Source organism: Prionailurus bengalensis, chromosome E2 (assembly GCF_016509475.1).
Source record: "Prionailurus bengalensis isolate Pbe53 chromosome E2, Fcat_Pben_1.1_paternal_pri, whole genome shotgun sequence".
Classification (NCBI taxonomy): domain Eukaryota; kingdom Metazoa; phylum Chordata; class Mammalia; order Carnivora; family Felidae; genus Prionailurus; species Prionailurus bengalensis.
Window position 1 is genome coordinate 26,737,383 of NC_057352.1, and position 17,428 is coordinate 26,754,810.

At 43.7% G+C, this 17,428-nt stretch overlaps 1 protein-coding gene across 1 annotated transcript in view; it reads right to left on the reverse strand.

Moving 5' to 3' along the window:
- Positions 1–2,871: 2,871 nt before the first annotated feature.
- Positions 2,872–17,428, reverse strand: part of ABCC12 (ATP binding cassette subfamily C member 12) — a 97,559-nt gene continuing 83,002 nt past the window's right edge. Inside the window, exons 23-30 of the mRNA XM_043599141.1 lie at positions 14,964–15,150; positions 10,580–10,669; positions 8,279–8,468; positions 7,685–7,844; positions 6,584–6,662; positions 5,484–5,597; positions 3,750–3,914; positions 2,872–3,646 (exon numbers count right to left, since the gene is read on the reverse strand). Of these exons, the coding sequence (XP_043455076.1) occupies positions 3,554–3,646; positions 3,750–3,914; positions 5,484–5,597; positions 6,584–6,662; positions 7,685–7,844; positions 8,279–8,468; positions 10,580–10,669; positions 14,964–15,150 (1,078 nt within the window). The 3' untranslated portion in view covers positions 2,872–3,553. The remainder of the gene's footprint in view (positions 3,647–3,749; positions 3,915–5,483; positions 5,598–6,583; positions 6,663–7,684; positions 7,845–8,278; positions 8,469–10,579; positions 10,670–14,963; positions 15,151–17,428) is intronic.

The window sequence follows — 17,428 nt, forward strand, 5'->3', positions numbered from 1 at the left end:
CAATTCTGGGCCATTTTCAGATCTGTTCACTCGAATAGCAAGAACAAAATCTGTGAGTTCTTTCTGAGTCCTTCTGATCTTAAGCAGCAGGGAGGAAAGTTGAGGGAAATATTCATATACGGCATGAATCTTCAGGGAGAGATGCGAATTGGAAACTCCTCCTTGCTTGGATGTGACCTAATGCTTCTTTGGGCCACATCTTAAAGTAGGAGAAGACAGGTGAGAATCAGGGACCCGGATTCTCTTTCTGGTCAGAATCAACAATGCCCTAGGAAAAAAGACATCTCTGTCTCCTGCATTGTTTATGTTTTTGGTTGCAACTAACAGCAAGCCAACTCAAGTTGGCTTGAACAATAAGTAAAATGCATTCTCTGGCATGACAAGAGGTAGAGTGAGGTTGGGGTTGGTAAATCAGCAGATTAATGTTGTAAGCAAAGATATGTCTACGCTTTGTCCATCTCTCCACTTCCTCCATGGTCACAACACAGCTGCCACAGCTTCAGACACCACATACACACCAGGCAATGGGAAAGAATGCTTTCCAGAACCTGCTCCCCCAACCTCCAGCTGACTTCCTCTCACATCTCATTAACCTGAATTGTATCACACACAAATGCCTAAACAAGAAAGATCAAAATTTTTCTGTAAAGGGCCAAGTTTAGTAAATATTTTTGGCTTGGGAGACATGCGTTTGGTTGCAAATACTCAGCTCTACCACTGGAATGTGAAAGCAGTCTTGGTAATGCATTAACAAATGAGAATGTCCATGTTCCAATAAAACTTTATTTATAAAGACAGGTGGCAGGCTGGGATTGGCCTATGGGCTATTGTTTGTCCACCACTGTTCCAGATCAGCCATTTCACAATTGGCTTCAGGACACAAATGACTATGAAACATGTCACAGGCAATTTGTTATTAATTTATAATAATGTTTGTAAGTGGTTTTATTCTCTGCTGGCATCTAAGAAAAAATATTCAAGCGGTTCTAATTCATAGAAGATCACTAAATAGGCAGGCAGATAGAACTGGGCCACCAAAATAATACAAGAATAACTTTTCAAAGAAGTTCTCATGTCCAAAGAGCATTAAAGGAGGCACTAAGGAAGACTCAGAACTTGGTTAAACTTTGTTCAACTTACAAATATAACCTTTCCCAAAAATATTTACAGCTAGGGTTCACTATAATTCCCCTGAAAGTCTAAATTCTACTCTTTAGGAAGTGTTTTCATATCCACCTTTTTTTCCCCTCCTGTAGTTAAAGTCAAGACTGAAAAGAACCTTAGCACCCAGTCTAAACCCCAAATTTAACAGATGAGAGAATGGAGTCTCAGAGAGGGCAAGCTACTTTCTCCAGATCACATAGCCACTTAGGAGCAAAACCAAGACCCATACTCAGGCTGTGGTAGGTTGTAGTGTTATTCAGAATATCTGCTACCTCTCCCAAGAGATAGATTATACAACTTCCTGCAGGGACAAGTTCCCCATGTGCTTATCGTGCCCCTCCTTGCAGGCAGACTATATACCCTCCTTACCACTGAACTCAGAAGTGGCCATGTGATTTGTTTATGGAACATGGGTGAAGTGGCATGTGTCACTTCTGATTGTCATGTCTCTCTGTCCTCTACCAGCAGAAGTAGGTGCTAGGCAGAGACTGCGCTACCAGCCTGGGCCACAGAGTAAAGAGGATAAAAAGCAAAGACACAGCTGACCCATGATGGGTATGTAAATGAATAGGAAATAAACCACTGAGATCTGGGGCTCTTTGTTACACAGCATAACTGAGTCTATGCTGACCAATGCTGAGGTTTTACAACACTAAATACTGGGTTCCTTCTCACCTGAAGAATCTCAGGTTTCCAACAATATTATGTAGAACTGAAGAACCCACATTTTAGAGTCAGCCTGCCTGGGTTGAGTTGGTCATTCTACTCTCTCAGAGCCTCAGTTTCCTCATCAGTAATATAACACTAGTATGTACCCCACAGGGATACATCAAGGATTCAGTAACTAAGCCTGTGTTTTGAGGACTACTGGCTAAATGTTGGTAACTATTATTCAACATAGTCTTTCCCTGGTGACAGTTCGGTAACAGTAAGGTGTGGGTGGTGGTGGTGGGGGGTGCTCACTAACACTATTCCATGTCATTACACATGCAAACAACAGCCATCTTTCCAGGAGTCACTCTCCCCTGTGTGTAATGCTGAAAATCATCACTGTCCCTGCTATAGGTCCCTCTTGCAGGGGGGTTAGGAACAGTGCCCCTGGGGTCAGCCTGGCTAGGGTTCAAATACAATCTCTGTTCCTCCTTTTTGTAGCTAAGTAATTAACTTCATGTACTCATGCCACTCATTCTTGAGTGCTCATATATGCCAGGCACTGCCTTCTTCCATGTTTGTAAAGATGGGGAAAGGTATGTGACCAAGACTAAGAAGGGGAGGCAATTGGGAGATGTCAAATAGGAGCTTTTCTGGCCACCGCTGCCCTGTGCCACATTTAGAGTTCAGCCTAGGAGTTGGGAGGTGAGTCCAGAAAACCTCACTAAAACATCATTGGGGCCTTCAGTCCTAAGGGAAGAGAAACAGACTGTGAGTGTGCCCTTGGCAAAGAAGAGCCCTTTGGAATTTCTTTTTTTTTTTTTTCCTTTCAGTCTTGCTGTGAATTAACAGCACTCAGTCTCCTGGGCTACTGGGAACATATCTTTCCTGCCTCTGACATAGCAAACCTTGAGGTTGGAAAGCAAGCCTTTTATTTGGGAGATGCTGTGAGGCTTTATCACTGAGTCAATGGAGAAAGCAAAGAGGGTCTGTGAGAGGAAACAGTACAGAAAATGTAAGATCTTCAGTATAATAATTGCAAGGCAACATTTCAGGGTAGTTTAATCTCCTATTGCATTTTAATGACCAATATAGATGATATAAAAATGTCATTTACAGAGAAACTCCAACCTTTTGTTTCCCTCGTTATTCGAATAGATCAAATAGAACATATAATATGATTTAAAAAATTTTTTTTCACCAAACAATGTAATCAATCTTGCATGCTACAGACCTTGTAGTTACTGCTTATCACACACACAAAATAGATGCGAAGAGGAGTTCAATGGGGAGAAAACTCTGCACTTTTCCTTTTTGATGAGAAGGCAGGAAACCTTTTACAAATTCCATCTTTAGGCATTTTCCCATTCTGTTTGATTATATTTAACTGAAAGTTACACTTACACGGAAAGTTTCCATTCTCAGGCACTGAGGTGGTATTGATGGGGACACATTCATTGATGGGCACCTTGGAGTTTTAGGAGATGGGGGCAGTTTTTTAATCCATTAGCTTCTTCTACCTCTGTTTACCACCCAGAACCAGCTCCAAGCCAACCAGTGAGGTTGGGAGGCACCGCTTGGGTAAGGCAGGAAACCACCCTCCACCCCAGCTCAGCCTGTGTGTCAGGGGTGGGACGGATTATGATGCCTGCAGAGATAGCTGGCCCTCTTCTTGCAGGCTCATCCAACTCATCTGAAGCATCCTCCTCCTCCTCTAAAATCAGCTGATGTGAGACCTTTACAATCGGACTTTGTTTTCTGCTGCTAGTAACATTGCAAATGCAGAATCTGGCTTCTCGGCAAGGACTTCAGGCTTGTCAAACTCGACCACCTGAAAGTCAGAGAAAAAGAGCTGAAATTGGCAGAAAATAGCCACTCACCTAGACCCAAACCGTTGAAGCCTCTGTGGAGGGGACGCCAACAACTTCCTGCACCTTCCCATTTTCCATGACCAGGACGAGGTCACAGTTGAGAACTGTGTTGAGGCGGTGGGCGATGGTCAATACAGTACAGCCTTTGAAGGCATCTTTGATGGTGCTCTGAACAAGGCTGTCAGTCTTGGAGTCCATGGAGGCGGTGGCTTCATCAAGGAGAATGATCTGTTGAGGAAGGCACATGGTAAAAGCCATACTAGACCAAAGCTGCACCTGAGGGAAACTCACAATCTTAGCTCTATTTATTATAAAAGAAGAAGGAGAAGAAGAAGAAGAAGAAGAAGGGCTGAAAAGTCATGAGCTAAGGGCCCGTCTCAAAAGATCAGAACAACAACAGCAAAATAAAAGTCAGTTCACACCACCTCCATCTCCTTCTGAGGGACTGGCTGGAAGAATAAGGTGGTATGTTCTTTATTTCTGTTTTCTAAGTGGTTTATTCTAATCTTGCAAAGTGGTAGGAGGCTTTCTCTACTGTGCTAACCAGAGTCAGTGTGAGCTATAACAGTGATCGTATTAGTTTGCCATCACTGCTATTAACAAATCAGCACAAACGCAGAGGCTTAAAACAACAAAAATTTATTGCCTTTGCTGTTCTGGAAGCCAGAAGTCCTAAAGTCAAGGTATTGCCAGGGCTGTATCCCTTTTGCCAGCTAGAGGGAGAAACTGTTCCCTTGCCTGTTGCAGCTGTTCGGGCTGCCTGTGTTCCTTGGCTTGTGCCTCCTTCCTGGTATTGCTCTAATACCTACTCCCATTGTCACATTGCTTCTCCTATTTCTGACTCTCCTGCCTCCCTCTTATACAGACGTGCATGATTGCACTAGGCCCACACAGGTAATCCAGGATAATCTCCCCATCTCAAAATCCTTGACATAATCATATCTGCAAAGCCCCTTTTCCGTAGAAATGGTGGTATATTCTCCTGTTCCAGCTATCAGGACTCAGACATCTTTGGAGGGGGAGAGAATTATTCTGCCTACCACCATGCTGGTTTGGAAGTAAGAGGGCTTAAGCTCACCTCTGCTTCACCTTGACTAAATTATGTGACCCCTGCCCCCAAAGGTTCCGTGCCCTCCTCTATAAAGGGAGGTTATACTTTCTTATGAGCATGAAATGCAAAGATAACCCACAAAGCACTTAGCAGCGTATAGTGCCTCAGTCAGCACGGAATGCATGATGGTGCCAGCTCCCTCTCCTACCATTAGCACGTCTACACAACACACAGGCTAGGTTACACTTTGGTCAGGGTTCAGAGAATGGGATTTCTAAAGCAACAGCAATCCCTTCCTTGAAATCAGTAACCAAGGATGACTAAGTCACTAAGAAAAATGAATATAAACATTACAATTCTCATATCTTAGCATTCTGAAGGCCTTCTTTAGCATCCTGGGCATTGTTTAGCAGGCTTCAGAATTGTTCAGGGACAAGGCAAAAAAAAAAAAAAAGTCAAGAGAAAGATTTCTCATACTCAGAGCACTTAGGAGACAAAGAGAATACCTAAGCAAGTCTTCCCAGGGGGAGGCCCAGAGGAGGCAGGTGCTCTTGCTGTAAATGACTGTTATTTTTCAATTTTTACCCCTTACAACTTTGTCTTAAAAGAAACTGATCGGTTTTTAAATGGCTCAATTGTTCTCTCTTTGCTGAAAGACAAACGCATAGCTCTACCTCCTGGATTGAGTGGCGCTGCGGGAAATATCCAAAATTTGACCAATCCATTTTTCCGTGCTGTTTCCTTACTTTTGAATTACGGAGAAGTGCTCGGGCCATACAAAGCAGCTGACGTTCCCCTACTGAGAAGTTTTCTCCATTTTCTGTGACTTCTGCCTGTAATTTTTCTGGGAGTTTCATTATCTATAAAACACAGAAAATGCCACATTTATGCTGATGATCTATAAAATTGTCCTGCATCATCTCTATTGATTGCCCCACTCATGCATTCATCAGCTGGCTTTATTTTACTGAGGAAGAGAAAGTACAAAACAACAATCATTTCAACATTGCAAACAGGCACCAGGGAAGGACCAGGGAGTAGGCGGACATTAATAATTTAAAATCACAGTATGATTCATAGAACCCTGTAGACACCTCATGAAAATAGGACAAATGGTACACATGTGGGTCCAGAGAAACACAAATGAAGTGTAAACAGCTTCCAGGGTTCCTATTTCTGTGGACAAAATACACATGGGATGGGAGTTTTCTAGTCATCAAGGAAAGGTATGAAAGCATCTGATTTACCCAGTCACAGTGATGTTGGGACATGCTCACCTTGGTACCAAGTCTTGGGGGAGAAAATCCCCTCCATGCTGCCGAGGTGGTCATACTCACCCACAGCTCTTCTAGGACAGGACCCTGTCTCACAGGAAACATTCCTGGAGCCTGCCATACCCCCTCTCACCTTCCTGTGCCTTATATGTACCCATAAGCAAAGGAGGGTATTGGCAGAGCAGCAGGATGCCCCATCTGCTCTAGAGTCAGATGCATTTGGGTTCAAGTCTCCATTCTGCCACTTACTAGCTTCACATGTTTCTTCCCTGAGTCTTAATTGCTACACCTCTAAAAATCAGGATAGGAGTTCCAACCTCAGAAGGTTGCAGTCAAGACAGGACCAGGTGAGGTGAGATCATACATGTAGAGCTCTTGTCCTGATGATTTCAGAGGCCTAAAAATATTATCTATTGTTGCTTTTAACAAAGAGTAAAAAAGGATCACATTCTCCTGACACATGTGACATCAGCAAATAAGCCGGGCCAAATGATGGCCTGGGTCTTGTCAAATCCAAATCTGGGCCCTGGTGCTGGGAAATGGACTCATCCTGGTCAACCCCAGAGACCTACTCTGTCTCTCATGAATGTCCTCTCCAGAACCTGCCAGAGCATCTCATCTGAGTGACTCTCAAATGGATCCAAGTTGTACCTGCAATAAAGGAAAGAGCAGGGAACCAGATTTCTGAGGACAGGATGGGGGAGTATGTTTTCTGCAGCATGTGGGAGAGAGCAAGGGGTGGTGTGTGTGATGATTTTCATGGCCCCAAAGGCAGTGCTTAGCCCAGGACAATGGCACATAAAATTACCAATCTCAGGCCAAGTGAGCAAAGCCCCACAGCTCTGTGATGGGGCAGAGACTACCAAGACAGGAGAGACAGCACTGAGCAAGGCACCCAGGAAGACACATTTGGTCCTCACAGTGGCCATGGACAGCAGAAGACCTTTGACCCTATGCAAATTATAGGCAGAGAGGGTGTGGTGGGGGGATTCACTTTACCTTCAGAAGCAAAAGGTACAGCTGTGGCTCCCAGGACTTCACCCAGGGTGCCCCATGTAGGTCTGGTATCTCAAGACATGGAATGAATTTTTCTTATAATTCTAAATGACGCTTAATATGAGAAATGTCCTTCTCATTGGAGGAGGAGCCATTGCCCTGGACTAAATGAGAAAATGGTTTTCTCCTTATCCCTTGACATCAGATCTTGAGCCCCATGGAAGTTGCAACCCTATTGTTCTTGTACTTGAACAACTTCTGTTCATTCTTCAATGGGAATAAATTGGTGCACTTCCCTATGGAAGGCTACATACATAGGGTAACCACTTATTTTATTTCGCTAACTGGGTACTTTTGAGGGTGGCCAGTGTTAAACCTTATAGGATGCTGAGACACAGGCATAAACCAGGGCTCTCCAGGGCCAACTGGGATATCTGCTCACCCTATGTGTAAGCATCTTGCTTATTTGTGATGTGGCACATAAAATACAGACAATGTTCAGGGCTCTAGTCCTTGGTTCTTCCTAAGGCTTCAGCAGGAACAGGTACTAGAAGTGCTTGTGAGCACCTCAGGATGGCTGCTTCCTTTAGGCCCACTGTGGGCACTTCACAAAGTTCCTGGCTGGTCTGATTTTACTACCTAAAAAATAGGAATGGATGATGATCAAAAACAGCTACCTTACTGTACCTACAAACAGGACAGGATCCTGGGGGATCACAGTCAGCTTGGTTCTGAGGTCTTCCAAACCTATAGTGCAGATATCCACCTCATCAATGAAAATCGTACCGCCAGCTGGCTCCACCAGACGAAACAAGGCCATTCCCAAGGATGACTTTCCTGGGAATAATAAAAGCAAGAACAGCAAATCAAACATCAGTTTGTACTTCTATCATATCCAAGTATCTAATCAGGGGAATTTGTAACGCAGTTAAATGGCTCAGTGCAGATGACTGTGCAGACAGAAAGGCCTCACTCTGTGGAGGCAATCAGCTGCCCTGACATGGTTAACCTGCCCGTTCCTGCAGGGGCTGTTAACACACGACTCATCCTCTGGGCCTCGTTTCACCAGAATGATTCTCATTTAATTAATTCAAAAACTGGTGTGTGTTTGTTTCCAACTCCACACGCCCATTCAACCTGAAATCCTAATTTACAGTAAAGAGATTAGAGGGAGAAAAAAACAGCCAACCCACCACACATACACACAGCCCTCTGGTGTGGCTCAAACAGCACCCCCAGTGGAAATGCAAAGAAAACAACCCTGTCCTCACCAGAACCTGTTCTTCCAACAATCCCAACTGTCTGCTCACTTTGAATGCTCAAGTTCAGCCCATCAAGAACAAGGGGAGTGTTGTCTCTGTATCTCATCTGATAGTCTCTGAATGTTATCTCCCCACGCCTGGGCCAGTCACAGGGACAAGTCTCCACTTTGAGGGGGTGAGTGCATTCAGGAACACAGGTCTGGAAAACAGAATAACCAATGACAGGTTAACAATCATTCACTTTTCCATTCATTTAATTCATTCACGCATTCCCACAATTCTAGGTACTGGTGTTCGTGGTGGTGTGCTAGATCAAGAAACCCACTAAAGAAGTCACATTCCAATGGGGAAGTCAGATAATAAATAAGAAACAAAATCAGAAATAAAGACAATAAATCATAAAATAACATAAACATAAAACATTAAAAAAATAAAAATGAAGACAATGTGTGTAGTGAAAGGGGTAGGCAGAGTAAAAGTAACTTAAGGGTTGAAGAAGGCATCTATGAGGATGTGCGATTCAAGCTGAGACCTAGAATGCTGATATAAGAAAATTTGAGTTCAGAACCTTCCAGGCAGAGTAGACAGCTAGTGCAAAGGCCCTGGGGCCAGAACAAGCTTGGGCACTTTGAGGAATAGAAAGAAAAGTTAGGTGGCTGGAGCTTAGTGAATAGAGAGATTGACAACTATAAGGGACAGCTCATATGGGGCCATGTGGGCCTGGGCAAGTGTCAGCATTGTGACCTTGAAGCTGTGTGGCAAATGCAGACCAAATCTTGAGATTTGCAGAGTTCAGTCAGATACAATTTCAGTATCTGCAAGTGTCTAAGAAATGCAAAGTCTAAGCCAAGTTGCTCTACTCAACTTGGCTGTGTTAGAATACCACCTCCTCTAAAGTTTTGAAGTCCCTGTGAGCCATGAGAAGTAAGGCCCCCGTGTGCCCTGTGGCGTGGCTGGCGAGTCCAAATCTGTGATAAGCAACTACAATTAACTGATAAAATATCTGTATTCCTACACAGTGAATATTTTTAACCCCCGGGAGATCTAGAATTAATAACGAGAATATTTAAGAGAAGCAAAATTGTAACAGTATTTTCAGTTTAAGGAATCTGCATATTTTGTGTTTCAAGTATAATAATATTAGTAACATAAGGGCCTGTGATTCTAATTTAAAATGTATAATTGAATAATTTATTTAGACATGATTTTAAGTTAAAAGCTTACTGTTCATCCACAGCATTGGGATGGTTATGCAAATTTAAAGCTTACTATATTTATAAGTGTAATTTATTAGATTTATATAACCTCTGGAAGGTTTGTTTGTTAAATCAGATAATCGAGATACTTAAGAAGGAAATGGAATGTGCTAAATTTTAAAATGCAGTTTAATGTTTTAAAGAGTTTAATTAAGTTTGTAAATGAGGCCAAATGCTATTCAAAGGCCCTTAAAAGTGATTGCTTGACTTGTCTAGACTTTTCAAAGAATAGCAGGATTTGTAAGTTGAACATAAAAGCTTTTAAAGAAGAGTTCAACCATTGTTTTTTTTCAATTTACAATTTTAGTCAATCAAATGGTAATCTTTAGAAACTAAAGTTAGCCACTGATTTCTATTTTTGTATGCAGAAACTGCCCTTGAGGAAATTTTTTTTTAAAAAAAGAATCTCTTCCTCAACTTAAAGTACTTTAGACTGTATGGTAAATATGGGCTTTAAGAAGAGGGTTGTGGTTCATTTTCAGTTTTTATTTTATTTGTTTGTTTGCTTGTTTGTTTTTATTAGAGAAAGCATGTGTGTGCATGACACGAGGGGCACAGGGAGGGAGAGAGAGAACCCCAAGCAGGCTCCACATTCAGCTTGAAGCCCAATGCAAGTCTCAGTCTCACAACTGTGAGTTCATGACTTGAGCCAAAATCAACAGTCTACCACCTAACCGACTGAGCCACCCAGGCACCCCAACAAATTTCAGTTTTTAAAAAGACCCCTTTCACATGTCAAAAAATCAATGCCTGCATAAATTCCGCCAGAGTTAACTAGCCCTTCCTCTGGCATGCACTAATTTCTTTTTTTTTTTTTTTAATTTTTTTTTCAACGTTTATTTATTTTTGGGACAGAGAGAGACAGAGCATGAACGGGGGAGGGGCAGAGAGAGAGGGAGACACAGAGTCGGAAACAGGCTCCAGGCTCTGAGCCATCAGCCCAGAGCCCGACGCGAGGCTCGAACTCACAGACCGCGAGATCGTGACCTGGCTGAAGTCGGACGCTTAACCGACTGCGCCACCCAGGCGCCCCTGGCATGCACTAATTTCTTACCAAAATATACTCCCTGAGCAGCTCCACGGGGGTGAATTTGGCCTGGGTCTCTGTCCCTGTTCGCACACATACTTGGAGTAGTCCGCTTAGCTATTGTAGAGAAGCAAAAGCTGAGTTAGATCCCTTTCTTCCCTTGGGTTCTACTGCCCCACCCTCAGGGGCAGCCCTTGTGAATTACCCCTCACCAGCCTCACTCAGAGCCACACAAAAACATGCCTGCATTGCCAGCCAAGTGCCCAGAAGTAAAGACACTGCAGTGTTGTGCCTTTAAATATTCCTCTGCATTCGGAACCAAATGGGTAATGACATTTTCCCTGACACTCCAGATGGCATGAACCATCCCACCACAGTACCACTTGATCACTCTTGGTCTAAGCTGGAATCTCCCAGGGCCACAGAGCTGCTGGGTATCCACCCCTTGCTGCCATCTGGCATGGTCCTGCACTTCCATGCCCTCCCTAATTTACCCAACAGGCAGCCAAGCATCCACTGAAATCCCATTGCCACAGATCATCATGGGTAGAAGGAAATCATTTAGCCCATCTGTTTGCTTCAGACATGAGAATATCTAGGCTCAGAGTGGGGAATGTGGCTTGCTAAGGTCACCTATCTTAGGCCAGAATCCCCCAGAAGCCAACCCTGACATTTGAGTGTAAGCAGGTTGAATGGAGGTCCCCCAAAAAGATATGTATGCATCCAAATCCCTGAGACCTGTGAATGTTACCTCATTTGAAAGAAAAAGAACTTTAGGTATAAGTAAGGATCTTGAGATCATCCTGGATTATCTGGATGGACCTTAAATCCAATGACAAGTATCCTTATAAGAGACAGAGGAAGAGAAGACACAAAAGAGAAGAAGATGTGAAGACAGAGGCAAAGGTTGGAGTGATGCTGCTACAATACAAGAAATGCCAAAGAATTCCAGCAGCCACCAGAAGCTGGAAGAGACAAGGAATGGCTTGTCCCCTAGAGCATGCAGAGGGAACAAGGTCCTGCCTACACCTTGATTTGGGACTTCTGACCTCCAAAACTGTAAGAGAATAAATTTCTCTGATTTTATTTTTTTTTTAATTTTTTTGTTCAACGTTTATTTATTTTTGGGACAGAGAGAGACAGAGCATGAACGGGGGAGGGGCAGAGAGAGAGGGAGACACAGAATCGGAAACAGGCTCCAGGCTCTGAGCCATCAGCCCAGAGCCCGATGCGGGGCTCGAACTCACGGACCGCAAGATCGTGACCTGGCTGAAGTCGGACACTTAACCGACTGCGCCACCCAGGCGCCCCAGATTTCTCTGATTTTAAGCCACTAGCTTATGGTGACTGGTTACAGCAGCCCTAGGAAATTAATCCAGGAGGTGGACCGCAAAAGTACCAGTGGGAGCTGGGAGAAGTGACGTACAGAACAGAAAGTAAGTCATGAGAGGTTCACTTGTAGGTACCCAAAATTCGATCCTACTGGAAGCTCTGGGACACTGCATGGAACACACTTGAGTTGTCCTGAGGAAGCTGGGCTACATCCCCACTGATGCCCTTCAACAATTTTTGGGGCCACTTCTGGCTTAGGGAATTCCCCACACTTGCAGGCTGCCCTGGGCTTGGATTGGGCACCTTCTCGTAGCAGCAGAAGGCCAACCAGGCTGCCCTGGAAGGTTGGTGCACCAACAGCCCCTGCTTCAGTCACAAGGTGGGGTAGTGGGCTCAAGGCAGGACCAGGTCTTCTTTCACTGGGTGAGCAGTGACTGTGGGCCAGGCCCTGTCACAGAAGGGCTGGTTTTCCAGGGCTGAATGTGATGGACAAAACCCCTACAGTCACACGGCTTATGCTCTAGCAGGCTGGCAGGATAAGACACACGTCATTTCAAGAAAAGGTAAGATGCCAATAAAACAGGATGTGAAAGAATGGTCAGAATGGAGGTGGGGGGGAGAGGTTTGTCTCTGTTAGGGCAGTTAAGGAACTGTGTGAGCAGAAACATTTATAGAAAGAAGTCCGCCAGGCAAACTCAGGATTTGGGTAGCTCTGAGTAGCAGCAAGTGACCTTAACAAGGAGGCAGTGTGGCCCAAGCAGGTAAATGGCAGGGGGCAGTGGTGTAGGTCCACACCCTTTGCATGGTTCCCTTGTTGCCTGCCTGCTTAACACACACCACTGGCTTTCTATTTCTCTTAGAGCAGTGGCTCTTGACCTGGGTGATTATGCCCTTCAGGAGACATTTAGCAATGTCTAAAGAAACTTGTGGTTGTCACAACCTTAGAGGAGGGAGGTTCTACTGGGATTTCCTAGTTAGAGATCATGGAGGCTAACATCCTATAACACATAGCACAGCCTCTCACAAAGAGGATCATCCAGCCCTTATATAAAAGCAACCTTATATTCCATGGCTGACAAAGCCTTACATAGTCTCTCCCCGCCAACACCTCAGACCTTATTTTCTACTCTGCTCAAGCTACATGACCTTCTGAATGCCTCAAATGCACCCAGCTCCTACCTACCCCAAGCCTTGCTCTGGCCTCTCAGCCTGAAGCATCCTCCCTTCCATCTTATTTGGCTGGTTCTTTGTCATTCATGTACCAGCTTGGAAGTCACCTCTTAGCAGAGTTCTCCTCTGACTATAGAATCTCATGTTGTTTCCCCATTGACAGTCACATTACCCTGTTTTATTATCTTCATAATAAACAATTTCTGAAACCTTCTCACTTATTTGCTTGTGCACTTATTTATTCCATCCCATGTTATATCTCTTTTTATCCCATAAACTCTATGAGAACAAGACCTGTCCAGATTGTTTGCTGCTGAATCCACAGCACCTAGCAGAATTCCTGGCTCACAGTAGATTCTCAGTGGCTATCTGGTGAATGAATGAATGAACCTTGCCCTTAAAAAGGGCTTATGTGCATTTTATTAAATTCAAGGGTATCATCCCTTTAAGTCCCTGGGAAGTCCTCCAGTGTGTGCAAATTCTCCAGTCTTACAGGAATATTTGAAAACAATCTCACAGAAAGCTGATGATATCCCCCAAAAAGCATGCCCTCAGTTGAGGAAAGCTGTTTCACTTGGACCAAGTAAGGGGATCTATTCAATATCATCTGCTTTATATCTTACTAGGCAACAACAAATAAAAACATCCATCAATGAGGAAAACTAGCTACCCAAGAAAAATTCATTTTTTCCCACTTAAGATAAAGATCTGAGAATATAGTTTTGTTCTTCCCCCTTCCTAAAATGCCATTAAAATGATATCAGAGAGATTTTCAAAAAGGAATAGAACTTTAAGAGCAAGAGGGTTGGAAAGAGATAGCACTGAACGAAGGAGTCACAGATTTATGGAAGATGGAAAAGGGAAGAAGAGCCTTTTAATAGAAAGGAGGCAGAATGTGTTGTCAGGGCTTACAGAGATTTTTATCTAGCAGAACTCAGGCTCCAGGTGTGAGAAGGAGCCACAGAAATACTGATCAGTAGTCTGTCTATAGACCCATCTGTTTACCAGTCCTCATCTTTCTTCCAACCAGACGTAGCTGGATACTTTATCCTTAGGCCAACACATACACACACATGCACACACACACCCTCAAGATTCACACTCAGATAGGTATCAGACCCAGATGACCTAGGTTCAAACCCTAGCTCTAACACATGACAAGTGTGTGATGTTGGACAAATCTCTCTAAGCCTAAGTTTTATCATGTATAAGGTGAGGACTATGGCAGAAACTATCTCATCGATTGTTGTGGGAATAAATGAATTAATTCACATACATGACTTACAATAGTACCTCAAATGGCATGTATTTCCTGATTATTATTATTATTCTGTATTACTATTATTTTCCTATTACTGTTATTTTCTTGAAAATAAAAATACCAAAGCAAACAAAAGGAGAAGTCAGTATTATTTGTCATAGACATCATGGCTGCCTCTCCAGCATCCTTTTCCTGATCTCTATTATGGGACAGTTCTGTGACTTGGGGGTAGGATGGTGTGTGACTCCATCCTTTGGCCTAAGCCAATCATCCAAATTCTATCCAGGCACTAATTTGTTCCGGGATGCCTAAACTAATCCAGTTAAGAGTAAAGCTCAAGGCTTTTCCTCCGTGACTAGGGTACGAAAAGCTTTCTTCCTCCTTCCTTCCTGTTGCAGCTCTCAGAGAATGCCAGTCACCATTGTACAACCATGAAGGAAGTCATCACAGAACAAGGACAAAGCCAGGGGCTATGATCCAACTATTCCTGAAGCCCACACAACTGTCATGCCTTTTAGTGATGTGAACCAGTAAGCTCTCCCTGTTTGTTGCACCCATTTGAGTTGGATCTTCTCTTACATCCATCCTCCCTAGTAATGCCCTATGCCAGAGCCTCCAGGCCAAACCTAACTTTATACTAGGTGTTACCTGGATGATGTAAGACAAAGACAAGCCTTTGGATGAAGCACTAATTGAGGAGAAGCTCAGAGTCACCAACAAGGCCACGATGAAGGTGACAATGTTCATGAGGACATCCATTCTTAAAGCAAACCACCTGAGAGCACAGTTAAAGTACAGGAGGTGGCTGGAATTTTCATCATTTAGCATCTTAAACCTAAAATTAAAAAATCATACAAAACAGGAGTCAGTTGTACTTCCACAGAGCTAGGGTTAGGGTTACCAGAAAATTAAGGCAAGGGGATTTTTTTTTCTTTTTCTTTTTCTTTATTTTAGAGAGAGTGAGAGAGAGTGTGCATATGCAAGTGGGGGAGAGGGGCAGAGGGAGAGAGAGGGAGAATCTTAAGTGGGATACATGCTGAGCACAGAGACTGACATGGGGCTCAATCCCATAACACTGGGATCATGATCTGAGCCAGAATCAAGAGTCAAATGCTCAACTGACTGAACCACCCAGGCTCCACAAAGAGGAATTTTTAATCAAGAGCTAATGCACTCTTACATAAGACTCTTACAAAGACACGCATATATCCATCCATACTCTTTAAAATCTGCCGCCATAGGCATCTTTGATATGCACATTTTTTTTGAGAAATCCTATGTGGCAGCATTGTGCTGAGTGGGCTTTTTCTCTCTTTCCCAGAACTGACAACTAGAACCCACAGCTGAGAAAAAAAGGTGCTCAGTATCTCATGCTCTACCTTCAAAAGACTTCTATTTTGGATTCAGCCACTCCCTCAAAGGCCATGTGGAATTGACAGCCCCTTGATCTATAAAAGGGTAAGGGCTGATTTTGGCAGAGGTTGCCTTTAGGGAGAATCAGTGTGTGTGATGGTTGAGAAGGGAAAGAAGGATGTTTGGTTCCCCTTATCAAATCAGAGAAAGAAGATTCAAGGCAGTTGCTGGGGGTCTCCTCCGGAAGAAAAAAACTGACAACTTGTAACCCCTGTTGTGTATCCACTGAGCCAGAAAGAAAAAGGACACTGGGCAGAGGGACGGAGAAATGACACTGCTAAGGATGAGGGCAAGACCCCCCTGGAGTTGCTCATTTCCTAGATGCATGGAAGGCAGATCCTGCCCAATCCTGCAGTTCCTAGAGTTGAGGGTACAGAGAGAAGATGACTTTCGGTGCTGCAGTCTTAATGCAGTATCCCTCAGCATGAGGCAGAGAGGCCCCAGATCAGGGGAATGCAGTGGAAGGCTTCACAGGAAGAGCTCTCTGGAAGACCCAGGCAGATCTTGCCCATGAGCAATGCCTAGCAGAACTGCCATGGACTTGGTCCTGTTGGAGCCTCCACCTTGCCACACCACATCTGCACAATTTGCTGGAATGGCAGAAATGAGCATCAGGAAGGAAAGAATAACCTAATAATGTGTCCTCCCTCACTTCATTCCTCTGCACCAGGCTCAGGGAACCAGGCTCAGAGAAAAAGGAGAAAATGTTTAAAAGAATAGACCAAAGGCTTCCCAGTAGAACACCTGCCCTCCCCCTCCACCTGACACATACACACAGCACAGTATTACTACTCCAAGCCTCTGGGTGTGTAGGGAGGGAATACAGTTGGCCCTTGAATAACGTGGGTTTGAACTAAACAGGTCTACTTACACATGGATGTTTTTCAATAAATACAATGCAATATTGTAAATGTATTTTCTCTTCCTTATGATTTTATTAATAACATTTTCTTTCTCTAGTGTTCTTTATTGTAAAGATATAGTATATAATACATATGACATACAAAATATGTGTTAACCAACTTTATATCATTGGTATAGTAAGCTATTAGTAGTTAAGTATGGGGGGAGTCAAAAGCTATATGCATATTTTCAACTGTGTGTGGGGGGGGTGGGGTTGATGCCACTAAACCTGCATGGCTCAAAGGTCATCTTGACCCAGACTGAAATTTTGAGTGGGCTGAACTAACAACTAACCATGAGAGATATCAGATTCAACTGCCACTGAAGGTTCCCTTGACCTATTGGGAAAGGGGCTTCAATGTTTAAACCCCTCACTGGCACAGTCATGAACATCTTTGGGCATTGCTGCTTCATCCTGTTCCAATGATCCTCCAAAGATTCTGTCTAGAAGCACCTCTGACCAACCATGCTGGGCCTGTAGCACCCTCCCCCTTCTGTTTCTCTCAAAGTTATTTTCCCCAGAGCTTAGTTAAAATATTCTTCCAAATACCATGGTGTTTCTATCCTACAGCTATAAAGCTTACAAATTCAGATGATGGTTTAAGTGACTTAGAAGTCATCTGAGGTCTTATCTGTGTGGTTGGTCAGATTGCACAGGAACAAAAGAAACAGAAGGCCGGGATCAAATTGGAATTTGACCCCAAGGCTTTGTTTAAAAAGTAATACATGTCAGGGGTGCCTGGGTGGCTCAGTTGGTTAAGCGTCCGACTTTGGCTTAGGTCATAATCTCGCAGTTC